General features: G+C 27.1%; 6 protein-coding genes across 12 annotated transcripts; 4 read left to right on the top strand and 2 right to left on the bottom strand.

Moving 5' to 3' along the window:
• Window positions 1–344: 344 nt before the first annotated feature.
• On the top strand, window positions 345–7,782 carry LOC106786487 (ras-like GTP-binding protein Rho1). 4 transcript variants are annotated; one of them, XM_014747958.1, is made up of 6 exons: window positions 345–515; window positions 1,139–1,373; window positions 4,482–4,564; window positions 6,657–6,817; window positions 6,947–7,330; window positions 7,555–7,782. In XM_014747958.1, exons 3-6 carry the CDS (start codon window positions 4,507–4,509, stop codon window positions 7,591–7,593), a joined length of 642 nt encoding a protein of 213 aa, XP_014603444.1. In that variant the 5' UTR covers window positions 345–515; window positions 1,139–1,373; window positions 4,482–4,506; the 3' UTR covers window positions 7,594–7,782. The 4 variants fall into 4 exon arrangements, with proteins under 4 accessions (XP_014603444.1, XP_014603622.1, XP_014603533.1 ...); XM_014748047.1 differs by lacking the exons at window positions 345–515; window positions 1,139–1,373 and adding an exon at window positions 2,167–2,370; XM_014748136.1 differs by lacking the exons at window positions 345–515; window positions 4,482–4,564.
• Window positions 7,783–10,206: 2,424 nt separating this feature from the next.
• LOC106786926 (UDP-N-acetylglucosamine transferase subunit ALG13 homolog) lies at window positions 10,207–11,669 on the top strand. Of its 2 annotated transcripts, none has more exons than XM_014748955.1 (2): window positions 10,207–10,795; window positions 10,916–11,669. In XM_014748955.1, the coding sequence occupies exons 1-2, from the start codon at window positions 10,709–10,711 to the stop codon at window positions 11,291–11,293; spliced, it is 465 nt and encodes a 154-aa protein (XP_014604441.1). In that variant the 5' UTR covers window positions 10,207–10,708; the 3' UTR covers window positions 11,294–11,669. The 2 variants fall into 2 exon arrangements, with proteins under 2 accessions (XP_014604441.1, XP_014604355.1); XM_014748869.1 differs by having other exon boundaries at window positions 10,210–10,795; window positions 10,877–11,669.
• Window positions 11,670–11,766: 97 nt separating this feature from the next.
• Window positions 11,767–14,947, bottom strand: LOC106786365 (succinyl-CoA ligase [ADP/GDP-forming] subunit alpha, mitochondrial). The gene is made up of 7 exons (XM_014747700.1): window positions 14,555–14,947; window positions 13,472–13,707; window positions 13,098–13,319; window positions 12,914–13,018; window positions 12,648–12,827; window positions 12,210–12,344; window positions 11,767–12,129 (listed from the first exon to the last, which is right to left on the bottom strand). The coding sequence occupies exons 1-7, from the start codon at window positions 14,589–14,591 to the stop codon at window positions 12,043–12,045; spliced, it is 1,002 nt and encodes a 333-aa protein (XP_014603186.1). The 5' UTR covers window positions 14,592–14,947; the 3' UTR covers window positions 11,767–12,042.
• Window positions 14,948–15,145: 198 nt separating this feature from the next.
• On the top strand, window positions 15,146–15,879 carry LOC106787032 (protein mago nashi homolog). Its single transcript, XM_014749076.1, has one exon. It carries the CDS (start codon window positions 15,328–15,330, stop codon window positions 15,766–15,768), a length of 441 nt encoding a protein of 146 aa, XP_014604562.1. The 5' UTR covers window positions 15,146–15,327; the 3' UTR covers window positions 15,769–15,879.
• Window positions 15,880–16,822: 943 nt separating this feature from the next.
• Window positions 16,823–19,485, bottom strand: LOC106786416 (glycerophosphodiester phosphodiesterase domain-containing protein 1-like). The gene is made up of 7 exons (XM_014747839.1): window positions 19,345–19,485; window positions 19,209–19,251; window positions 18,827–19,008; window positions 18,537–18,757; window positions 18,317–18,450; window positions 18,126–18,243; window positions 16,823–18,021 (listed from the first exon to the last, which is right to left on the bottom strand). Exons 1-7 carry the CDS (start codon window positions 19,466–19,468, stop codon window positions 17,896–17,898), a joined length of 948 nt encoding a protein of 315 aa, XP_014603325.1. The 5' UTR covers window positions 19,469–19,485; the 3' UTR covers window positions 16,823–17,895.
• An 875-nt stretch (window positions 19,486–20,360) lies between these two features.
• LOC106793368 (centromere-associated protein E) lies at window positions 20,361–25,679 on the top strand. 3 transcript variants are annotated; one of them, XM_014760262.1, is made up of 11 exons: window positions 20,361–20,565; window positions 21,252–21,369; window positions 21,461–21,674; window positions 21,752–22,051; window positions 22,137–22,330; window positions 22,407–22,562; window positions 22,649–22,937; window positions 23,016–23,144; window positions 23,230–23,906; window positions 23,971–24,057; window positions 25,340–25,679. In XM_014760262.1, exons 2-9 carry the CDS (start codon window positions 21,299–21,301, stop codon window positions 23,464–23,466), a joined length of 1,590 nt encoding a protein of 529 aa, XP_014615748.1. In that variant the 5' UTR covers window positions 20,361–20,565; window positions 21,252–21,298; the 3' UTR covers window positions 23,467–23,906; window positions 23,971–24,057; window positions 25,340–25,679. The 3 variants fall into 3 exon arrangements, with proteins under 3 accessions (XP_014615748.1, XP_014615739.1, XP_014615729.1); XM_014760253.1 differs by having other exon boundaries at window positions 24,177–25,679; XM_014760243.1 differs by having other exon boundaries at window positions 23,971–25,679.
• The last annotated feature ends 683 nt before the right edge of the window (window positions 25,680–26,362 follow it).

Below are 26,362 nucleotides of genomic sequence, written 5' to 3'. Positions count from 1 at the left end.
CGACATCAACGATGTAAACATAAACGAACACTCGAACGACTTTGACAATATCGTCAGTCTTCTTTCGTATTTCGAGGAGTAAACATCGCCGGTACGTTCATTCCGTGCTGTTACGACAAAATAATATATACTTTCGATTATTTTTCATTTATTTAAACAATATATATAGTTTATATATGTTATTTTAATATGATTTATTACAATTTAAGCAATGCTATAATTGTTTAAACATTACATACCTTATTAATATATTTTATACCTAATATAAATTTCAGTCGTGTTTACATTTTAATTTATACTTTTTTTATGGTTATAAAGTAATTCGTTATACGAAGTGAAGTGTCTTAATAAATTTAGAATCAGTGTTTCTCGTGTCATCGTGTTCAATTTTATCATACAAGATATTCATCTAAAGTTTTTTTTTCTTTTTTTGTTTTAATAGTTTCGATCGCCTTATTATTTAGTGTTCTGTTCAAGTGAAATAATTGAAGAACTTGGTATCATTCATGTGAATTGTAAGTATTTAGTTTTTCTTTAATGTAAGAATTTCATTTTATTTGGTTGATCAAAGGTTGGATTAAAGGTTAGAATAATATATACTAATCAAATTTGCGATTACTATTACAGATAATTTAGCATCTTGTAATATTTTCTATTACAGTTAACCTATTATGACGACTTGGGATTGTTACAGATATTTTTGAGGCATTGTAAAACTTCTTAAAAAACAGTAGCAAGTACAATTTAATAAATTATTTTAACCATTTAATCGTGTTTAAGATTAAAAGATTTGAATTTGCATGGATGATTGGTTGTAATTTTTGATAAAAAAGCAATGAATGATTAAAAATCAATATTCTGTGGCATTGATATTTGAGAATGAAGATATTACTTTTATAAATATATGTATAACCTAAAAAGTATTATAACAAATATGCATAATAATAGTATATATACATATTAATAAAGAAAAATGAGAACTTGGTTAGAGAAATTATTTTAGAATTTATTAAAAAGTTTTTATGAAAGTATAAAAATTGCGTGCATGTAAATGAGTTGACACACTTAATTTTAATTTTTATTAATTATAGGTGAAATTGTAAAATAATAATCGTATAATAATTATAATTATTATTAGAAACGGATGCAGGACGAGTGATAGGAGCTTGTCACGTAACAAAAGAGAAAGAAAGAAAGAGAGAAAGAGAAAATCAACAGACGTCTGATACAGGAAGTAGTGGGCACCCAAGGATAGACATTCGTTCCTGGTTCCTTTCTCCCCTCCATCGTGTCGATCGCCGCGCTACTCACAGATTGAGGTGTGGCCAGTGAGGGCAGCCATTTTCTTGACTTTCTGTCGCTTAAGATTTCAGGTAAATGCGTAATTATTTATCTTTAATAATGTGTCTCGATCGTAGTAATGCGAGAGTGTGTTTGTTGTGTTATTGTGCTCGCGTCCTCGCACCGTGTTGTCCATGAATTAATATGAGTTCGGGGTTATAAGTCTGTGCTTTTAAAATGAGATGAGAGAAAGAGAAAAAAACTTCACCTACGGATGCCTAGGGAGAAAAAGAGAGAGAGAGAGAGAGAGAGAGTGAGAGAGAAAGAAAGAAAGAAAGAAAGAAAAAAGAGCGAGAGAAAGAAAGAAAGAAAGAGAAGTCTGAGGGAGTGCCATGCGTTACGAATTAATTTCATGACGGCGAGTCTAAGCTCGATAATAAAAGCAAATTTCCTTTATTTTATTTTCTTTAAATTTTTATTGGTTAACTTTATAAATACGATCAGCAGCAGTTTTCAAGCGCACGTCACGTCATGCACGTCACGTCACGTCACATTTTCGAACTGACATTCTTTGGTTATACCAAAGAAAAAAGATTTCTCTTTTCAACTGATAGATGATTATTAGTGAATTTTTCATTCAATGAATTCTCTTTCCTAACCTCGGGGCCTTCAAAGACCCCTGCATCGCTATCTTATCCTGCCTGCCCTGTCGTACCATGCCCCACCCTACCCCACTCCATCAGTCCACCATTCCACCACTCTACTCGACTCTACTCTATTCCATTCCCATTCCATTCCGACCCACCTCGCTTTTCCTCGCACTCTCACACACACGCAGCGCCCTCACGTCCGGCTTCCCCTTCACTCTTCCCCTCTATCTTTCGTCCTAACTCTCACCGAGCAGCGATGCACATCTTCCATTCGATGAGTGGACTAAGATTTTTTTCCTATAATCATATCTCTACTACGATTAGCTGCTACTCGTCAAAGATTACAATTGACTTTTTACCTTTATCTAATTTAATAATAACTTTTTGCTAATTCGTTTTGTTACTCAAGTCAAAGGCAGCATTTCGCTATAATAAAAAGGTCGGTATATACTTTGACGTACATTTGAAATATTACGTCGTGATCTCGAACCGTACCGTGGAAAACCCCCCTGCGCTTTTTTTTTTCAATTATACTGACTAATCATATCTAGAAACGTTATTTCCACGAATTCATTCCATTGCATACGTTCAATTTTCATCGTTATTTAATTTTTCTTGTTTTATATTTTTTATATTTTTTTAAAGGTTTTTGCAAGTAATATATAATGTTCTTCTACCTTGTTCGGTATTGAAATTAGTTATTGACTCATATTCCTCTGCTTATACGATAATGAACATAAAGTAATATTGTTTGATATGATCATTTAAATTTTTCTTCCAAGGTATCTGTATTGTGCAGTTTTGCATAACTTCTAATGTTTTAAATATAATATGTGTTTTTTATATATATATAAAAATTTATAGATATATAAATATTTATATATATTGCACAAATCAAGTCAGATTTCCTTCCGTCAAGTAATATATCTCTTAATCGTCTAATACAAATACGAATACCTTATTGGTAGCCTGATCTTTTGATGATCCACAAAAGTCATCGGATAGTATTTATTTTTATTTAATGATATGGCTATTGCATCACACTATAAGCTTTAACTAAATTAATTATAAAAATCATTATTTATTATAAGAATGCATAAAAATCTACAAGTTTATATTTCATATTGACGTATAACATTTTAACATTATAATTAAGATACTTATTTATTATGCAAGGTGTTTCCTGCATACATTTTTTATATGATGTATGAAAAAAAATAAAAATAGATTTTTTAAATTCATATACATATATACATACATATAATATACTTATCTTGTGTACTCAAAAGACAAGGTCAATTAAGATTCTTCTCATGCAGTCACGTATTAAATACTTTTTTTATTATTTCGTTTAGCTTTGGTAAAATATATTATAAGTGCACTTTATTGTATTCTTTAAAATTATATGCTATAAAATTTATGAATTATTAATGTTCTTTATTTTATTTTTTATTTTTTTTATAAGTAATCTTGTAAAAAAGAAAAACAACGATAAGGCATTCTACGTATTTGCAGATATAGTAATGTCCAATAAGAAGTAATAAATAATTCCTGTAGATTTATTTTAAGTATTATAATTAACTTTATACAATGCATATGTATATAAAGCAAATGTGTCTCATTATCCAAATATCTGTTGAAAAAATTTACATATTATAAAAAAGTATTATTTTTAAACTTGAGTATTATATTTATATTTATAAATCGTATCGTTAGGATCATTCATAATGTATATGATTGATATTGTAACGTTTAATAAGTTTGTACCATATAATATATGCAGTATGAAAGTCTTCTTTAACTTAGGTACGCTTTTCAAATTGTTTTTTCCAATGAGTATGTTCTGTCCTAATGCATGTTTAACGAACAATATCTTTTATTTATATGCATGTAATCTATAAGAATGTCATATTATTTAAATCATAAGGTATTGTCTTTTTATACACATCTTATACACATACATATCATATTCTAGGAATTAAGCGATAGTTAGAAATTTAATAAATTCAATCGTTTAACTCAAAATGATCATATTGCTAAATCATGCATTGATTTTAATAAAGACTCTACCTTATGTGATTATATAATCTGTTATATGTAACAAAATTTACTATACAATTATCAACTATTTTTAATTGGTTTCTTTTGAGAGATAATCCTATGAAATTAATTTATATAAATATATCTTAAATCTATATATACTAAATTTATATATATAATATTCGAGAGATAAAATGGTCAATAAATTATATATNTATATATATATATATATATATATATATATATATGACATTAGAAGGAAAGAGTTAAGAATGTTGATTGCACGATTTAAATATCGGGCAGTGCATTTCCTGATAATAATATTTACACATAATTTTTATTATTATTATTATTTTGAAGCAAATATAAATATACTATTCAAACAAAAAGAAAAGTAGAACACATATTATTTACACAGAAGTATACACAGACAATTTTTGTTGTGTGGAATTTGAGTTAGTCTCACAGCTTCCTACTCATTCTAACATATAAAATGTCCACTTAAAACAGAGACGCTGAAAGAAAGACTAAAAACATGGGATGCAATGCGGGCCGATGCCTCGGTCCAGACGATACGGGGTACCCTGGATCAGGTACGACCCAGTCAATATCCTCTAAAGCTTCAACCCTCGTAGGTTGCTTTTCGAATAGCATTCAAGTAGATATGAGATTAAATATGAAATCTAGGGAATCTTTACTACAACCATTATGTAAGTAGCTTGCAGTAAGCAAAGTTAGAAATGATTATTAGTCAAATATCTTTTTAATGCAAAGTATCGAAAAGGTCCAATGATAGTATTACACACTAGACAATCAGGATAGTTTTGTAATTCATTTAATATATGCAATTTAATTATAAATAGATAGTGAATTCAAACTACGAGGTTTGAACTCTAGTCACTGTTTATTACAACAGTTTCAAAAGAGATCAGTAATGTCAAGTTACGCAAGTTCAAAAGTTTACCCTGACTTTTCCTAACTCTATCCTCGAAATTGCTTTTTTAATCTTGTCCATTTTTATTTTATTTTATTTTTGTTTACTTTGTAATATTATTGCAAATGCTGACCTATATATATATATATATATATATATGTTTTTAGTAATTGCTTACATTCTTTTGTTTTCTTTTTTTTTAATTATCATAGACAAAAAATATAATTAAATATTAATATAACAATTATTTCCCATTTCTTTAGCGATTCTTACGTTTCTATAATTTTTGCATTGTTTTATATTGATCTATGTTGTGTACGTTACATATTTATGCTGCATGTTGGTAGATATATTTCTGCTTTTATTATATATATTTTTGTTTACAATAGATTGCAAATTTGATATTTTCTTTTTTTCCGCTTGAAAAGAAACTTCTGTTATTTATTTTATCAAAGAACAATTATAGAATTTACATGATGATGATATTTATCAATCTTTATAATTATATAAAATATTGGACATTTTGAGATGTGTATGTATGCATATGTCAACAATTGATTCGTTAAACCAATTAAGAAGGATTTATGTGTATTGATGCATATTTGCAATAGTCAGCAATCTGTTTGTTGATTTTATAGATTTACGTATCCATATAAAAACACTAAATCATCCGAAATTTTTATGTACAAGTGTAAAAATTTCTTAAAAGGTTATTAAATGAATATATATAAGAAAATCTATATATAATTTAAAACTATAGTTGCCGAATAACAAGTTATATATATATACATCGTATGCATACTAGTCAATTTCAATACAATTGTAACGTATGTATAAATATTGGAACTTATATGTAGTGCATTATTGTACTACATTATTATGAAATGTAATATAAAGAATTACAAATCAGTAGCATATAGGTAAGTTATCGATTAAGCATAGGATTTTTTATAACTAATAAATTGTGGAACACCGCTCTAAGTTTTTTGCACATTGTTGCTTTAAATGTGCGTATGCCTAGTTTAGAAATATATGTAAATATATATATATATTTGTATAAATTAATTTCATATATATATTTATGTCAATACAGTAAAATTAAAACTAAATAGTTTTATGTAGAATGTTTTTTATACTTACTATAATTAAAAAATCAAATAGCTTATATAATATTATAACTAGAAATATATCTTTAAAATTTTAGAAAAAAATAGTCTATTCTGCATAAAACATCATAAATTATTATTATTATTATTATTATTATTATATTCATCAAGCTTTGTACACACACACATATATTGTTGTATTATATATTATCAGTAATAAGACAGAAATAATATGAAATAATTATATAATTTTTTAATTGAGGAGCTTTTTATTTTATACGAAGGCGCAAACTTTGAAATTTTTTATTACATTAAATCTCTTACAAATTATGTAATTATAAAATAAATCAGCTATACATTTTCAAACTATTCTTTTTTAAGAATAAAACAATCATCTTTATTGAAAATTTGAAACAAAAGTCTGTGCCTATATTATATTTAATCACGTATATGAATGGACAAACATTTTGCAAGATTGTTACTAACTTATAACGATTTATTCTATCTTGCTTTTTGCATAATTCAAACTGTTACGCAAATTTACAAATTTCGACACTGTTTTTGTACAAAAATATAAAGTAGTCCTTAAAAGTCTTAATATTTTCATAACACTATTTTTCAAATGAACGTGTATCTTAATTGTAGGATTCATGGCAGCCATTAGGAAGAAGTTAGTTATCGTGGGGGATGGTGCTTGTGGTAAAACATGTTTACTCATAGTATTCAGCAAAGATCAGTTCCCCGAAGTATATGTACCTACTGTCTTTGAGAATTATGTTGCTGATATCGAAGTGGATGGTAAGCAGGTATGTTGTCTTAACATAATTCAAATCATTTATTATATTTCATTATTATAATATTATCGCGCAATAACTCTTCTAATTTATGAAACTGTAATATTTAATTACAATATATGTATATCTGTATGTGTACAGGTTGAACTGGCTCTTTGGGACACAGCTGGGCAAGAAGATTATGATAGATTACGTCCGTTATCATATCCAGACACAGATGTTATCTTGATGTGTTTCTCCATTGATAGTCCTGATTCCCTGGAAAACATTCCTGAGAAATGGACACCAGAGGTGAAACATTTCTGCCCAAATGTGCCCATTATTCTTGTGGGAAATAAAAAAGACTTGCGCAATGATCCCAACACCATTAAAGAGCTTGGAAAAATGAAGCAAGAACCAGTTAAGCCAGAAGAAGGAAGATCCATGGCTGAAAAAATCAATGCCTTTGCATACCTTGAATGTTCTGCCAAGAGCAAGGAAGGAGTCAGGGAAGTTTTCGAGACAGCAACTCGAGCTGCGCTTCAAGTGAGCCTATTTTAATATTATTTTCTACACAAGCATTTATAGGAATGTTAGACATCTTCTTACAGTATAGAAACTTGTTTAATTTATTTACTATTAATTGCTACAATGTTATTTTTCTTAGGTGTTTTATTCTATTTATTTTTAATAACTTATCTTTACATTATTTCAAATATATGTAATATATCTTTTCATATTATATAACTAATATGATATATTTTTTTCAGGTTAAGAAGAAGAAGAAGGGAAGATGTAGGCTTCTTTAAAATGTAATGTCAGATGGGCCCAAAAAGTGGGTGAAATTATGGAATTGCAAAGCTAGCTGCAATAAAGCTAGTTGTAATACTGGAGGCCCCCAGTGAAGACCATAATATAATAACATCTTTTACCTTTAATTCTTTTACATAATAATCAAATCTACAAACATGTTCACATTAAAGCCACTGAATAACAAATCTTTCATGGTACAGGACTTCTTTAAACTATAATGAAAATATGCTTCAAGTTTGAGCGAGTGAAAGATTGTCATGTCAACTATTTACATTCAAAAAAGAAAAAACGAAAATAACGTAACTGTTTCATTGTAGTGGCCATTACTGTTAATATTAGTATCATATTACTATTATATGTATACATTCTACTTTTTTTTATACGTATTTGCTCTTCATGTCGGTGATAAAACAGAACGAATGAAATTGGGGGAAAAAAATTAATAAGAAATATTAAAAATAATAATAATAATAATAATAATAATAATAATAATAATAATAATATTAATATTAAACGAAAACAAAATAAAAAAAAATGCAAAAAACCAAAAAAAAATATAATACTGAAGAAACTTACATAATATGCAATGCAAAGTTGTAAAACTTTTTAGAGCACTGTAAGAATCTTAAGAGAAGAGAAAGCGTTACAGATTCCAAATGTTACGTCGCTATTTGAATCGAACCATCAATCAATATTTCTTAACAAACAAACAAAAAAGTAAATATTAAAAAAAAAGAAAAAAGGAAAGTAAAAAAGCCAACAAACAAACATAAGTAAAGTAGGGCGAGCAGATCATTTTCGTCTTTAAGGTACCAGTTAGACTAAATGTATTATTATTATAATATTATTGCTATATTAGTATAATACGACACTAACATAACGGATTGTAACAGCGACTATATTATATTTATGTATTTCGAAAACATCCTTTGTGTTTAATCACGATCATGAACAATGCTTTAGAGATCACACTGTAATCACACTGTATCATATGTTAATATGAATCATTCATGCAAAATACAGTAACAGATTTATAAGGATCGTATACGAGGAAAGACTACTAACCTGTCACGCGTAATGCTCAATTTTGATTAAAAAATGATTTAGCTTATTTTTTCAATTATTTTAAAAATTTATCAACTTGTACATTTATTTTCTTCTATTTGATTTTATACGTGATTCTTCGTTACAAGTTTCTTTATGATACAATCTAAGTTGACATTAAAATAAAGAGAAGGAGAGACAAACGGACGAATAGATGGGTAGACAGACAAGTAGAGAATAAAATTATTTTATCAAATGCAATACACTTTCCGCGTTTTCTTTTTATGCTTTTTAATTACGTATATCAGGGCATTCGAAGTAATTGTAATCGTAGCATCGGGCACGTCTAGTGAAGCCTAATCTATAAGGAATTTATTAAAGAAACATAACAAAAAAAAACGGAAAAAAAGGAACAACAAAAATTTAATAAGAAGTCTGTGAACCAATCGAATTAACGGCCTTTGGTACGCTATAAATACAAAAAAAAGAACCTTAGCCATTAATTCAGTGAGTGACTGTGAAACTGTGTTCATCTTGTTTTTTCTTAAACGATTAGCTGTATCATTATTGAAATGCGCTTTTTGAGAAAAGGGTCCGATCGCACAGTGGGCTAAACAATTTTTAGCAATGGTAAATGGTATACACCCACACATAAACATACGTACACACACTTTTACTACGTTTGTACTTTATGTACATACATACACTTCCTGCTGTGTTGTTGATTAGCTTCATCAGAAAAGAAATGAAAGAAAAAAATCTTAATTACTGCCGATTACGAGCCCACTTACCCCGGTATCGAATTATTAACAACAACAACAACAATAATAATATCTATTTTCGTTTCAGTAATTTATACTCTGTTGCGAGGTTTGGAAGTGATCTTTACAATTTGTACATGGCTTTACTATTACATCTATATTAATTACGATTTAAAGATTGTATATAAATCAACCTCAACCATTCTTATAGTAGACGTGATTGTTGATAAAAATACCAAATGAAAATTCGAGAAAATTAATTTCGAACACTTTTGCATGATACGATAAAACAATAATAAAGTCACAGAAGGTGTTATTATCTCATTTTATTTTCCAGTCGATAATTTTAGAATTATTTAGATTTTCCTGATTTATATAGAATGTTATTTTGCTTATTTTTTTTCTAAATTTAATATATCCGCGTACATATATATTTCGAATAATTAATATAAAAATTAAACTTTATTTAATTTTCATTAAATTCCCTTATTTTTCCTTTAATTCTGTATAAATTCATCAATAAAACTATAATTACGACATCGACAAAAAAATTATTTAAATTAATTCGACATAAATTTACGTCGATTAATACAATATAAACTTAATTTTTTATAGTGACTAAAAATGCTACTGTGTTATTTATTATATAAAATTTCATAAAATCAGGGAAACTCTCTATTATTTTTGTGCTTGGATAAAATTCAACGTAAAAGCAAAGGAATTTTTTTATATTAAAAAGAATTTTAGTGCGAGTGAATAAAAATTATAATAAATATCGAACCTCTAAATTTAATTTGTTTGTTTCTTTTTCTTAATTATCATTTTCATGCAAATAGAATTGTTAAACGGTTGAGAAATAAAATAGAAATCATTACATATGCATTTCTTATAGAATGCAATTGCTATTTTTAAATTATTCGCAACTCTAAAGGAATTATTTTTCATAGATTTTAATCATTAAATAAAACCATACGTAAATTTATTCGTAAATCTAAAAATATAACATCATCTTTGTGAAATATCTAAAAAGAATTTGTTTGTATTAATCATCGTAAAATTCAAAGTGCAACGCGATTAAAAAACAATTCAGAGAAGAAATGGTGGGGATAGTTTAAGACTGCGCAGATGAGTCAACATGACGGTCATAACCAAGAGATAAAGGTTATAGAAAAAAAGCAGAAGGAATTTTATTTTCGAAATATTCGATATTAATATCAAGTTTTTTATATAGAAAATTTATTATTAAAAAGAACAATGCTTTATTAACAATTTAATAACTATTAAAGTTATAATTGCTAGGAAAGAAATGTCAGAAAGAAAAGTTTTTGTAACAGTTGGTACTACAAGTTTTGATAATTTGATTTCAACAATATTAACTCCTGTAGTGCTTGAGGTATACATTGTTTTTTTTTATATATCCTTAATTATATTATAAGGAAATATTAAAATATTGTCAATGTTTGTTTCATTTTAGGCATTAAATTTAAGAGGTTACAATTATTTATCTTTACAGATAGGTAAAAGTTCTTTAAAACCTGATTGTTCACCTCGATATGGTATCAAACATATTGAATATTTCCAATTAAGTTCATCTATCGAGAATTATATACAGGCAGCTGACTTAGTAATAAGTCATGCTGGAGCAGGGAGTATTTTAGAAGCCTTAGAAGCTAAAAAACATCTAATTGTAGTTACTAATCAGTTACTCATGGATAATCATCAATTAGAATTAGCTCAACAATTGTATGAAGATAAGCATTTGTTTTATTGCACTTGCGATACTTTGTTAAATACTATTCAAACAATGGAGTTAAGTAAGTTAAAACCATTTATATCCGATGGAAGTAAAAATATTGTTAACCATTTAGATCGTATCATGGGTTTTAGATAAAATAAAGTATGTTTTTATTTATAAAACATATTGAAATGATAAATTATGTTAATAAATAATTTAAACTCTTTTTTTAGTAAATTATATTAGTATAATAAATTAATATCAACAGGAGAATATATATATCTATTAAAAATGATTGCATAGCTATATAAAAATGCAAGGAAATAGTAGTTTAGGTACAGTGAGAATGTGAGAACCATATATTATATATTTATGTTGAAGTACATATAGATAATATAGAATAGATAAACTCTATATTTAATAACAATATAAAAAAATAATATACTTAACAAGCGTGGCTTAAAATGTTTATTTAGATATAAAGACAACTTTCTTATTTCATGTAAGAATAAATGATAAAAAATGTGGCAGTCAATTCTTTTTAAAATTTTGTTAAATCGATATATCATTGAATTAATTTCTGATTAGTTACTTAAACACTAAAGTTGTCAATTTATAATGACTCTTGATAAAGCACTATGGTATTTAATTCAACTTAAATCGTTAACAAATATTAGCTATAATTTTTACTTTACCATTATTTTACACATAATATGTTAGATAAATATCATCGAATTTTCATGAAACAATGCGTTATCGGCTTTAGGATAAGCAACTTTTGTTTTATATTTAGATCTTTAAAACCGTTGTGTTTCTCAATTACAACAGCTATTACATTTTTAATTTATTTCATAAAGATACACGAATATGCAGAAATGAACTACATTGAGCCAAGGAAATATATTTTAATTACAGACCAGACCAAGACGGGTCATTTCTTTTAATAGTTCATTGCCCATTTGTGCAGGACTCCTTGTTACTATTACACCAGCCTGAAAATTAAATATTTCATTAAACAAAAATAATTATTCACAAAATTCTTTTTCTTAATTTGAATATAAAATTTACTCACTTTTTCAAGGGCATTGATTTTATCTTGTGCACCTCCTTTTCCTCCTGAAATAATAGCACCTGCGTGGCCCATTCGTCTACCTGGAGGAGCAGTAAGACCAGCAATAAACGAAACTACTGGTTTGGCTTTAGAACCCTGGAATTTATAATGAAAATAATATCTAATTTGTTTATAAGATAGCTAAAGAGAATTATATTTATATGCATAGGAAAAATAGGAAAATATTAGAATGAGAGAAAGAGAAAATAAGAGAGGACGAGGACGAAGTATGAATGGATAAACAGAAGGCTTTAACGAGGAAAGCTAGGGAGAGGAATATTAAATTATAAAACAAATTGGAGTTAATATAGGTAACATATATCTTGTAAAGTAGGAAATTGTACTGAACAAGGGTGTGGATCAGGATTTGGGTACCAATAATGTTTTACAGCAACCAACAGTATTATTTTCAATAAGGTATTCCGCTGCTAGTTCTTCTGCACTTCCACCAATTTCACCAATCATGATAATTCCTTCACAATTTGGATCTTTAAGGAAGACCTCCAAACAATCTATAAAATCTGTACCATTAAATGGATCTCCACCAATTCCAACACATAAGGTTTGTCCAAGACCAGTCTTAAAAAAAAAACTTCTATTACATTTATTTTCTTTCTATGTTTTTACATATTAATAAGATTTATAATAATTAATTACTAACTTACAATAGTTGTCTGATTTACGGCTTCATACGTTAATGTTCCTGATCTAGAAACAATACCAATTTTTCCTTTTTGATGTATATGTCCTGGCATAATTCCAATTTTACACTAAAACAAATGTTTATCATTCTTACAAAAATTCGTAATTATTCATTATTTTGTCAATAATTATTAAAAATTGTAATACTTGTTCGGGAGCTATGATACCAGGACAATTAGGTCCAATTAATCTTGATTTATTTTGTTCAAGTAATCGTCGTTTTACTTTAACCATGTCATGTTGGGGAATACCTTCCGTAATACAAACAATTAGGGGCATTTCTGCATCCATTGCTTCCATAATGGCTGCAGCAGCACCCGGTGGTGGAACATAAATTACAGATGCTGTAGCTCCTGTTGCATCTTTCGCCTAATTTATATAAAACATATATAAAATATATATTAAACAAATAATGAAAAAATCATAATTATTAAATTTTTCAGAAGTAAGTTTTATTTTTTTTAGAGAATTTAACTGAGCCTTATATAAAATATAAAATGAAATAAAAGTATAATACTAACTTCTTTCACACATTTGAATACAGGCTTTCCAAGATGATTTGTTCCTGCTTTTTTTGGATTAACACCACCTACTATTTTTGTACCATAATCCAAAGCTTGCTGGCAATGAAATGTACCTTGTTTGCCAGTAAATCCTTGACATATTACTTTAGTATTCGAATCAATTTTTAAATTCTGCCTAGTTTCCGTGTAATTGAATCTTATTTGAGAATGTAATATTCTTTTACAACTTCCAACTAAAATAGTAATATACATGTTAGAAAATTGATAAGACAAACATAAATATTAGGAATATTAAATATATCAAATATTTTTATTTGTAAGCATTAAAAAAAAAATTTTTTTTTTAACAAATTTGTATCTTTCTTAAAAAAGTTTATTTTTTAAAAGTTACTTTAAACAAAAAATTATTTTATAAAAATGAATTACTGTAATTACATGCTCTTAAGAAAAAACATTTTTAAGTCAATGTTATTCTTAGTCACAATAATAAAATTGAGACTTTTAGGTCAAGGTTCAAAGGTACTTTGACAATTTATCTATTAAAAAGTAAGAAAATAACAGAAAACAAGATCTATTTTAATGCAATAAGATAAATTTAATAAATTGCAAATCTAATTATTATTTAATTTAAATTAAACTCGATGAAAATCATTGACAGTTATAAAAAGATAAAGTAAATTCAGGGTTATCTTAAATAGAATTTTTCTTTTAGCCTAATTATAAGTAATACTTGATATAATTACAATGATAAGGACGTATAAAATTGGACATTTATAACATTAAACGAATTAAAATAATATTATCAATGGGAAATAAATTCTATTATGCATTGTCTTATGTAATATATTAGTAAATATATACGTGAATACATAAATCAGAATTATTTTTAGTTCGAAATAACAGTCATTTATGACATAAGGAAAAATATTAAAAAAGAAATAAAAAATACAAGGACACAGAAATGCATGTATTAAATCATTTAATGCGATACGTCAAAAAGTTGCTATGGTTATCCTTAAGTTAACTTTACTTGCTAAAATCTTTAAATAAAAATTGTTAAATCGAAATAACTAATCTTACTTGCAAATTTAGAAAGTGTCCTAGTAGCCACAGCCATGTTCTATTAGTAGTTTTTCTATTGAAAAACTATTGTAAATATATTGATAATTGAGAAACCACCATTAATAGAACTACCGTGGCAATGGTTTGGCAAGAAGGCCAAGAAGCAAGTCAATGCAAGAATAAAATGAAATACGACAATATCACTGTAGACCAGTGAGTTGCGCGCACGATTTGGTGAGCTCGATATTTATCTCATTCTCGATAGTGAATGTACAATTTATAAGAAGAAGACACAAAAATTATCTAAATCTGTTCTCTTCTTTTTTATTGGCAAATTTTTAATCCATCTAACATGATAATATTAAGTTACACCTAAATTTTTTTTTTTTGGTTAAAATTTCATATGACTATTTAGTTTATTCTAGGGTATTCATCTTTCTTATTGTTGCAATTCGAACGAAATTTGAAGTAAAAAAGCATGTGCATGGGATGCAATTCTTACTTCATAAATTTTATTTCATTGAATCAACCAATAGGAAAAGCAGAAATGTATCCACGAATTTTATCGGATCAACAATATATCGAACAATCGTAATTGGTTGATACTTGTTATGATGTGTATCAACCATGTTACTGTCATGGCAGGTAGTTAGTACCGCTATATTGCCCATTATACAGTAATACGTTTTTGTATACGAATCGTTTGTTTTTACCGAATAGTGAAACAAAGTACACGTCTAAGGCGAATGAATTAAAACCAAAATAGAAAATATAAATAAATAATAGCCATTATGTCAACAGATTTTTATATACGATATTACGTCGGCCACAAAGGAAAATTTGGTCACGAATTTCTCGAGTTTGAATTCAGACCTGATGGAAAATTGCGGTACGCTAATAATTCTAATTATAAGAATGATACTATGATTCGAAAGGAAGCTTACGTTCATCAATGCGTTATGGAAGAATTAAAACGCATTATTCAAGATTCAGAAATCATGCAAGAAGATGACTCGTTATGGCCACAACCTGATCGGGTTGGACGTCAAGAATTAGAAATCGTTATCGGAGACGAGCATATATCATTTACAACTTCGAAAACAGGATCACTTTTAGATGTTAATCAATCACGAGACCCTGAAGGACTCCGTTGTTTCTATTATCTTGTACAAGACTTAAAGTGTTTGGTGTTTTCCCTTATAGGATTACACTTTAAGATTAAACCCATATAAAACAGAAATATAGAAGAAGAACAAGATTAATTTATATATTCTTCATTGGAAAGATATTTCTACTATCAATGAAATACACATGTAATTTTTTAATAAATAGGATATAAATAATTTTAATTGATTTATCGTAAATGATCACCATACTTTCACATCTATATTTGACATACAATAACATTGTATATTATAAGATAACTTTTTCTAAAAAGTAGAAATATAAAATAATTTCAAGTGTTTACTTGGTTACTGTATATCTAAACTATTTAATTAAATATATGATAACTTTATAAAAGTTGAATGAATCATCAATGAGAAAGAGAGATACTGAATCGAAAGTTATCTTGCATCTTGTTTGGATGCCATGCTTTTATTCAGTCACACTACTAAGTATGTCTGTGTACATTCATATTTATTCGAGAACGAAAGACTATAAAACTAGTAATCAATTTGTTTTTCATGGATAAACATGAAAATAATCAAATTTATATTAAAAACGAATAGTGTAATAATAAAAAAGATACGTACGATATATTTCTAATAAATGAAATTCGTCTTTTTTTGAGGTTATAATTTTTTAATTATAAATTGGAAAAAAGATATTGTTGCTGATGATTTAAGTAACATAATATTGAATTATAGATGTGAAATATTTTTTACAAAGGATAAAATGTCTGAAACACCAAAAGATGGAGATCATAGTAAAAGAAATGAACGAGTTAGAACGGTTACAGATTCCGTTCATGAAAGATTCCGTGAAATTCGTGTTTACTGTGATATTTGTAGACTTGATTTTATTGGAAATCATAAGGAAATAGAAAAACATTTTAACAATTCACATCCCTCAACTACGATGTGTTGTTATTGTAAAGGCAAGGTATTCAAATATCAAGAATTAAGAGAGTATAGTTTTGATAGTAAAGAACCTCAGGAATTTATCTATCATAAGTGCCACAGTTCAAGATAATAGTACAAATTTAAATGGATTCCATTGGAATTCTTATAATTTATGTACATAAAATAAAAGAAAAAAATAAATTTATTATTATATGATAATATATACCGATATAAGAAATAAATTTTATTTACAAATAGTAAATTACAAAGATACACGAATTTTTGTACACAGTATAATATTACATATCTTTTTTCTTAATTATTTATAAAGTTCACATTTTCTATTATAAACAATAATAGGCAAATGTGATGAAATACATTATAATATTTTTTATGCATATAAAATTTGGTTTCATAAATTCCATTATTATAGGCAATACCCTTGTCGTATTGTTTAAGGCATACACCAGCACAGAGTTCGGATATAATGATTTATAATATAAAAAATAATCTGTGTTTAACGCAATGTTACTAGAGATCACAGTGACTCAAAAAATAATTCTCTTATAGAAAATTTAAAAGTATCTAAAATAGTAGCAATAATTTAAAATTTATATATCATTATTAAAGACAAACAACTTATAAACTCACTTTTTGGTTTAATTTTTATCTACCGTAGTAATACTGATAGTATTGAAAGAAGCATCTATTAAGTATAATTAAAGATACGATCATGTATTAGCTGTTAGATATTTATGCGTAACTTAAACAAGATGAAATCGTTAAAAATAAATATGCACATTAAAGAATTTTAAATAAAAAAAATACTTTTTATATGACGTATACCAAGCATTTAGAATAAATTACTTAAAGTGTGCAACTTATTATATATACTATTTGATAATTTGGTACTCTAAAACTGTACATTTGTAATTATTCTTATTGTTCTTAAATATTATTACAGCACACATTAAAAAATGCATTATATTAATTTTATACGCAATAGCAAGAAATATTAATTTTAAATAAATGCATTGTATAATACTCCTATAAATTTATATAAATTGTTATGTTGGCATTAAAATGTGCTGTGCGGTTTAAAGTGCGTTCAGGTTGCATTTGCGCAAGGTATAATTAAATTTTTGAAATTAGTATTAGTGCATAGAATTCAAAATTTAAAATACTGCTCCTTTTGTTTATAGAAAATTAGACATACATTATTGATGCACTAATACGAATCAGTAGATATTTGTTGATATATCAATTTCATAAACCTATTATAGAAATTAGGAAATATTATTCTAAGGCATAATTATCCAAAAATAACTTTAATTTTGTGGGATAATCTGTCATTACTCCTGTTGCTCCAAGATCGAACGCTTTCTTAAATTCTTCATCTTTGTTTAAAACCCAAAAGTATACCTGTTATAGTGTTTTTATTTTTTTTTAATATTTTCTTTTCTTTTTTTTAAATTAGTAGTTTTTTCGTAATATTCAGTTAAAATAATTTGATCAACTTTACTCACATGTATTCCACGTGCTCTTAAATGTGTAAATAAGCATGGTCTCATTAACAGTAAATTGATAGTGCGTACAACTAGTTTTTCTAATGGAAAGATCGTTGGGTTTGATCTATTCTTGCGTCTTAAGAACATAAAAGTATTTTTCTAGAGGTATTGCATATATTATACATTTATTTGAAATAACATTAACTTACCGTAAATAAATAGAAGGTAAAAATATTTCTAAATGTGTCTCCTTTAATGATACAAATGGTAACAACCCAGTGTATAGAAGAAATAATAGCATCGTAACACGTCGCATAGAAAATAATAGGTTTACACTTGGATTCTGCAACGTAGTATTAATAAATGTTAATCAAAAAGATACTAATTTTATCAATCTAATTAAATTAAGATGTTAAAACAATGATGTACCATTTTGTAACATTTACGTGTAATCTCATCACTAAAATTACCCCAAACTGTATATTCTTCTCGTTTAAATTCAATAATTAATTCAGATACACGTTTTATAAGTTCATCGTTGTTTATCTTTATGTCGATATTGATAGGAATAGTTGGAAATTCCTCGAATACTTCTCTCAATAAAGGAAAACGTCTTTCATTTTCATTAGCAGAACCGATAAATTCCATGTCTGTGAACTACTATTTTTAAATAATTTCATTCAACACTGTTAATATTCTTAGAAGAATAAGCAAAATACCTGGATCAAAATCTATAGGAAGACGTGTTTTCAACGGTGGCAATTCTTTGTAATTTAAATCTGAGATGTTCTTATTGGTACCAGTGCTACGCAATAGATTTTGATCATGCGACACAACCACTTTACCATCTTTGGTAAGATGACAATCTAATTCTAACATTTCAGTACCAATAGCCACTGCTCTGTAATATTACATATATTATTTAATTAATATATTTAATAATAAGAAATAATGAATTATTTTTAATAAAGGAATAAATCAAAGGATGACAGTTGAATGAAAATTGTCAATGATTATATAAAATCATGCATTTGTTAAAATGACGTAAAAAACTTATTGCATTCATAAACATAACCCTGAAAAAATAATATTAAAACTAACCGTCGAAATGCGGACATGGTATTTTCATAATTTTCTCCAGCTCCTGGAATATGTTAGAATAATATTTAAAAGGAATATTCATATTAATTAACTCATAGTAATATAAAATGATATTAAATAAGTAAATAGAACATACCACCTCTATGACTAATATGATGACAATTAAATTTAATTTTTTTCTTTTTATGAAGTAACGTAGGATATTTAAATAATATCATTGATGTTAATACGTAACCTCCAATTAATGTATATAGCAACATTTTTATTGCTATTTTATTATATTTTTTGTACACCCAATACACGTTAAATATTAATAAAAATCATTAGTGACGTATTAAAAAAAAGTTAAAAGTCAGAATTGCAGTCGACACGTAATACAAAGTTTTTTAGCGACAACAATAGCCACCAATTTTAGACAATTACAAGAGATAATACGAATTCATGTAAATTGTTCTCTAATTGCCATTTAAACCTTTTATCATAAAGCGTAATTATTTGACTTTTAATTTATTATTAGTGTTTATTGAAAAAACTGTAAATGAGAAGAAAATCGGGAATAAGAAATTGTGTTAATTTGTAATAGTTTTTTTTTTTTGTTTTTAGACATCCATAAACCAACCGTGTGTGTTCCCGCGCACAGGATATATCTTTGTTTTCATTGATGAAAACCTGAAATATCTGACAAATATGTTTATCTCTTTCTTATATTTGATTAAAAAATTTTATATTTTCATTATTTATTTTACTTATTTAACGAGATAAAAAATGACATGTAATCTTTTTTTAAAAATGATAAATAAAATAATTTTGAAGTTAAAAGTTAACCTATAAAAGAAACGGGTATGAATAACTTAGTATGAATGTAGAATACATACAGAAAATTGTTTCAAGTTCACGATATTCAATAAAAATTGATCTTAATTAATCTTCCTAGGTAATTATAGCTATTTTAAGAAAGGACTCGTTATTTGAAGGCTATTTCTATTCGAAAAAAAAATGATTTAAATACGCGGACCTACGATATGTGTGAGTTTCTACATATATATATAATATGCATTTGGCATATGTGTGTGTATATATGATTTTTAAAGTCAGTGGCTTGAATAGTTCAAAAAATATGTATGGTTAACTAGATGGCGTTGCATATTCAGATCTTGCAGTGTACATCGTTGATAATCTGGCGCTTTATCACCCTCTTAAAATAAGTTAAAAGAACGCTACGATTATTAATTTCTTTATATTCAATTGTTTCTAAACACTCAGTTATCGTTGAGTATTTATCGTTGAGTATTTATCGTTGAGTATTTATCAATATAATACATGTATTCTCTCATTGCATCGATAGAAATTTAAAGTGGTAAGTTAAAGTGGTTTTATTAAAAAAAAAAAAGAAGTATAGTACTAAGAATATAGTATCGAGGTAAGAAAGAATATCTGAATATTTAAACATTAAATTATTTTTCTTCAATTAATAATTCAAATAAATCATTTTTGGTAATATGTAATAATTTTTTAAATATTTAATTTTGTTATAAAAGACAAGCTAAGAATTTTTAATAATAATTAACTTTTTATAGTGTACTTTTTATTTTATAATTTTTGAGCGATTATCTTATGAAAAAAGAAAAATATTTTAAAAATAATGTTAAATCGTTGAAATTTTATTTTTATCTTTGATCAGTAAAAAATAAAATGAAAATGTATAATAAGATGTATAAAATAATTGTTATTATTAGTATAAAAAATTATTATATTATAATAATTTACTTAGTAAAATTACATTTCCTGTATCTATTATTGTGAGAATAATCTTAGTAGCTACATATGATAGTAACGTTCTTTGTTTGTGAAAGGTCATCATGTATGACCTTATATTCTTATCTTATTATTAGCTTTGAATATTGAATTAATTATCTAAAAGTTGAAATACTGTTCTTTATTCATGGTAGCATCAATACATTGAGTATTTGTGATAAAACAGTTGTATTGAATAAATGTAATTGTCATTATGTGTTAATTTATATTGAATAATATTTATTTCAGATATTTATCAATAAATATATATATATATATACATACTAAAAAAAATAATGAAGTTATTTAGTCTACTATTACTTTTGCCATTTTTCTATACTAGTCTATGTAGGGCTAGGGAAATTACGTAAGTATAATTATTTATTAGAAATACATAATAATTTATTAATCAATTTAATAACAAAATAATTTAATCAAATACATTTTTATTATTATAGACACGAGGACATAAAAGATGCTATGTTAAGTTTGGTGCATATGATGCGAGAGAACACTGAAAAATTAGAAAGACATGAAGCACGCGAAAGACAATTAGGAGAACAATTAAAAAAAGCTATCTCTGCATTAACAAAACGAGTATCTGCCATAGATGGAATGAAATTGGCTAAATTGGATGACAGATTAGGAGGAATTGAACAATTAATCGCACAGGTAATAAATAGTTTATAATTTCATTGCAGAGAAAAATTAATATTATCATTTTAAATGCAATGTTTCATTTTGTTTAGAGAGATGAGCGAGAACGTATACAAATGCAGAAAACAGCGGATGCTTTAGAAGATTTGGAAGTTAGATTGGAAGGATGGTTAACGGATTTAGAAACTAAAATAACTAAAGCTCAGGAAGATTCCAATACATCATTAAATAATAAAGAAATAAATCCTGAACTTTTATCCAAGTTAAATAATACTGAATCGTTGATCATGGGACACATTACAGATCTTGAATATACTATGAAATCAACATCAATGGAGTTACAAGATACTATGACTAATCAATCAGAAAAAGTACAGTCAATGGCTATGAAGGTAAATGTTATATAAAAAAAATACCATTCATAATTAAAAAGTTTATTCTAATAATGCATTCATTTTTGTTTATATATTCAAATAGTTAGAAGACATTAATGATAATTTTAAAAATGTTAAAAATTCGATAGAAGTTATCAAAGAATCATCCAAATCTTCAGACAAACATGTAAGCGAGCAATCAATTATTTCTTTACTAGTACAAGAACAAAATAAAGCATTAAAACATATCGAAAAATTAGTTAAGAATTCTATAGAAGATATTCATGAACTACCGCAGTAAGTTTATTTATTAGTATAATTGTATAATAAAAAATAAATTATTAGACGTTTTAATGTCTACTTTTATTTTTAGAGTTAATGAAACTCGAACATTGCACAACGAAACAGAATCGCTTTTACAAGAAACCAAACATTTGATTAAAGATATTATTATTAAAGAAAGTAATGATATAAAAGATAAAATATTGAAGAGTAAAGAAGAATCAAAAGATACAGTTGAATCGTTGAGGTATAATTATTATAAATAAATACGTATTTGACAAATATTTTTCTAAGATGTAAAATATATTGTTAATTGTATTTATAACATTTTAGAATGGCTATGGCGGATAATTCTAATCATGTAAGCAAGGAATTACATGATCTTAGTAAAGGTCAATCACTAATGGTTTCCATGGCTGATCATGTGTTAGATACGAAAAAAAGAGTAGAATATGGAGTACATCAAATTCTTTTGGAAGTAGGAGACTTGGTGAAGGCACAGAGTAAAAATATTAATAATACAATTAATACAAGATTCGATGGTATCTCTAATGATATTATGGACAATCAAAATGGAGCTTTAGCTAATTTAACTACTAAGATGGAACAAGAAATGAATCAGGTGAATATATAAAGATAATTTTATAAAGTAGTCTTTTAAATAGGTGAGAATCTGACGTATATTATTTTTCAAATAAAGGTGTGGAGGCAAATAAACGTAATGTATCAGCAAATGACGGAAAGTGCGAGAGCTTTAGATAAATTACACAAACAGAATGAAGTTTATATTAATGGTACAACTTCTACTATGGATGGAATGGAAAATAAAGTAATTATATCTATAAGTAATATATTATTTAATTTAGTTATAAATTTTAAGGAATACATGTGAAAATAATTCATTTTATGTGTAGGTAAGCGAAATAACGAAACGTATGACAGAAGTAGATAAAAACTTAAATTATCTATTGGGTCGTCTTTTATTGGTAACGCAAGAATTTACTCAAATTAAAAGTGGATTAGGTACGGCATTAGATAATATTAAAGCATCTTTCAAAGAGGTGCAAGAAAAAGCCCGTGATTTAAGTAATCCAGGACCATATCCACTACCTGAAAGTTATAGTGAATTAAATGAAGAAAGAACTGATTAATTATCTATGCATATAAAAATGAGAGATATATTTTAAATGAGGTAGGAACCAAAGGAGTTAGAAATATGAATATTTTATATACATATGTTAAATACTTGACGATATACATAATACATTGAAAGTTTTTGTAACTATTTTTATTTTTAATTTTATAATTTTTTAGATATATCATTTTTTATTGTGTATTAAAGATATTAAATATATATATAAATATATATTATATACATATTTAGAACATAACTTGAACGTGCCGCTCATTTTTTATACAATGTTTTAAATAATATAATTATATTAAATAAAAATTTCTATATATTATATACTTATCACCCATGGTTTTGTAATGGTGTTTCATTGAAGTCTATGGTGGAAGCATATACATATATTACTCAATTTTATGTTACGTCATCCGGAAGCTAGTCAAATCTCAGCATTGTGCAATGGTAAGCTATTTAACTCTCTATTATAATATTAACATATTTTTACAATTTAGTAATTTCTTTTCAGATTTTATTTTTTATGGAATAGTTCACTGGAAAAATATTAGAAATGATTGGTCTTAAAATAAGCGGAGAAAGAATATCAATTACAGAGGTAATTTTAATTAATATATTTTTGTGTATATTGTCTTCAATATTTTTTCATTTTAATTTTTGTAAAACATCTTTGACGATTTTAATTGAAAATCAGCTTTGATTTTGAATCCATCCTAGAGGTTTAGTTTTAATATTTAACACGATAAGAGTTTGGAGATGTGTTCTAAAAGGAAAAAAAATAGGAAGAAAATAAAGTAGAAAGCACGATCGTACCTTTGTTAGTTCGAAGTAAGGTGAAATATACCAAAAGGGGAACACGTAACTCGCGAATTGGTATGGTATCTTTAAAGCGCGATTAAACGACAGGAGAATTTCGATCACGATCGAGAGAGTGCACCTGGAGAGATCGAGATAGAAGTTCGAAAATGTATGTCCATCGAACTGGAGTGAAAAAACGATTCCGTATCTTCCCTTGACAAGAATGACCTACATACTCGACATACCACGTTCCTCAAAGACGCAAGTTTCAAATTGCGTCATTGTCATTTTTATATGAACCCAGAGAATCGTATAATTAAATCATAAAATATTCTTTTATATAAGTGAGAAGTTAATCGGACGCGGGGTATTGTTAAGTTGCAAATTATTTCCTAAGGAAAAAAAATGATGGATAATCAATGAAACAATTGATTTGGATAATTTTTATTAGTCAAATAAAAATGGCCGAGTGATAAATGAAAAAAAATTGATTAATCGTTTAACAAATGAAACATTTAATATTTTTCTTTTACAATTGTACACAACGTTAGCATACGTAATTAGCGTACAAAAATAAAAATGATCTAAGTACATATATATATATATATAAATATTTAGTATTGCGCGTGATAAAATACAAGTTACGAAATGGAATGATTAGGCGGGTAAACACTTCATATCGATAAAACACTTTCCTCATCTATCACGGATGCACCTGTGCTTTTTCGAAAGGCGCAATGCGCGCACACACTCACACACAAAGAGAGAGAGAGAGAGAGAGAGAGAGGGATAGAGATGAGAATCGGTAGAGAGATGGACTGTTTTCTGTCTGGATCGTGGTGCGTGCACTTGCATGAGCACGAGCAGGAGCACGCATGCATGTACGTACTTTACGTAAGTGCGATCAAGTCTTTCGATGAGTATTATCTGGAGGGTTGGATCAGTTGGTAGGATCAGTAAGAAGGATCGACTTCGCGTTGGAATACTTTTCCGCCTGTCTTTCTCTCTCAAATAAGAAGAAGTAAAAAAAAGAAGAAGAAGAAGAGGAGAAGGACTGCGTAACGGCATAACGATTTTCACAGGTGCAATGATAATTACGACGTTCTCGTCGAGGCCGTGAAAGAGGAACGTGCGCGAACGTACGATCCGGTACATATCGTATCATATATATATATATATATATATATATATATAGATATTACAGACGGTGGACACTTTCTCGGTGAACCGAATCGAAGGCCTCCGGAATCTACAGCTTGCAAGTAATAACAGCTTTACGCGTTGAGAGAAGAACACCAAAGAGTAATATTTATCCGCTTGCCGAGTCCGGTTTTCTGATTCTCAGTTTTATACGCATAAGACGTGTTAATACATGTTTATAACGTGTACGAGTATTACCTATACAGGTGTATATCTTTTCCAGTCTGCTTTTCTTCTTCCTCTTCCTCTTCCTCTTCCTCTTTTAACACTTCCTCTATCTTTGCAACTATTGTTATTCTTGCTTTTCTGATTATTAGTTTCTTTTTACGGATTGGACGTATCATATATGTTTATAACGTGTACGAGTATACCTTTACAGGTGTTGCTATTCCTCTTCCTCTTCTAATATTTCCTTCATCTTTATAATTGTTATTCGTGATTTAAACTTCTATTCATCTCTTTGTAAGATAACTAAATGAAAAGAGAAATTTTAATCCGAGTAGGTCGAATTTTTGTTAACACGTATTATTTTCATTCGAGAGAGCAAAGAGAAAATGAGATTTCGTCCAAATTGAATGTAAGTATAATAAAGTCCACCGTTATGCAGCTAAATTAACGTACGGTATATTCAATGACTACGACCTTAATACATTTAATTCAGATCATTAGAGTATAATAGAAGTGTACAAAATTCTTTACCTACAATTTATGATTGTGAATATTTAGGAAATGATCCCGAGTAATCATGTTAATTTCTGTTAAAGTTTTCCAATAAGTTCTTATTATAATTAAATGCATTTATAACGGTGAGACCGTTTTTTCTTTTTCTTTTTTTCTTTTTTTTTGAGACAGATCATTTTCCTTGAAATACGAGCTGGCAAAAGGCAAGTGAATTGTTTCTGAAC

Source organism: Polistes canadensis, unplaced genomic scaffold (genome assembly GCF_001313835.1).
Source record: "Polistes canadensis isolate GaletaPanama2010 unplaced genomic scaffold, ASM131383v1 scaffold_0, whole genome shotgun sequence".
Classification (NCBI taxonomy): Eukaryota; Metazoa; Arthropoda; class Insecta; order Hymenoptera; family Vespidae; genus Polistes; species Polistes canadensis.
This window is presented reverse-complemented; position numbering and strand designations above follow the sequence as displayed.

Coding starts and splice junctions, on each gene's coding strand:
- LOC106786487 (XM_014747958.1), top strand. CDS start 4,507: ATGGGATGCAATGCGGGCCGATGCCTCGGTCCAGACGATACGGGGTAC. Junction 4,565..6,656: donor TACGGGGTACCCTGGATCAG/GTACGACCCAGT, acceptor TCTTAATTGTAG/GATTCATGGCAGCCATTAGG. Junction 6,818..6,946: donor TCGAAGTGGATGGTAAGCAG/GTATGTTGTCTT, acceptor GTATGTGTACAG/GTTGAACTGGCTCTTTGGGA.
- LOC106786926 (XM_014748869.1), top strand. CDS start 10,709: ATGTCAGAAAGAAAAGTTTTTGTAACAGTTGGTACTACAAGTTTTGAT. Junction 10,796..10,876: donor TAACTCCTGTAGTGCTTGAG/GTATACATTGTT, acceptor GTTTCATTTTAG/GCATTAAATTTAAGAGGTTA.
- LOC106786365 (XM_014747700.1), bottom strand. CDS start 14,591: ATGGCTGTGGCTACTAGGACACTTTCTAAATTTGCAA. Junction 13,320..13,471: donor TATTCAAATGTGTGAAAGAA/GTTAGTATTATA, acceptor TATATAAATTAG/GCGAAAGATGCAACAGGAGC. Junction 13,019..13,097: donor GTATCATAGCTCCCGAACAA/GTATTACAATTT, acceptor CATTTGTTTTAG/TGTAAAATTGGAATTATGCC.
- LOC106787032 (XM_014749076.1), top strand. CDS start 15,328: ATGTCAACAGATTTTTATATACGATATTACGTCGGCCACAAAGGAAAA.
- LOC106786416 (XM_014747839.1), bottom strand. CDS start 19,468: ATGTTGCTATATACATTAATTGGAGGTTACGTATTAACATCAATGATA. Junction 18,451..18,536: donor CACGTAAATGTTACAAAATG/GTACATCATTGT, acceptor ACTACGTTGCAG/AATCCAAGTGTAAACCTATT. Junction 18,022..18,125: donor TAAGAGCACGTGGAATACAT/GTGAGTAAAGTT, acceptor ACACTATAACAG/GTATACTTTTGGGTTTTAAA.
- LOC106793368 (XM_014760262.1), top strand. CDS start 21,299: ATGAAGTTATTTAGTCTACTATTACTTTTGCCATTTTTCTATACTAGT. Junction 22,331..22,406: donor GATATTCATGAACTACCGCA/GTAAGTTTATTT, acceptor TTTTATTTTTAG/AGTTAATGAAACTCGAACAT. Junction 22,563..22,648: donor GATACAGTTGAATCGTTGAG/GTATAATTATTA, acceptor ATAACATTTTAG/AATGGCTATGGCGGATAATT.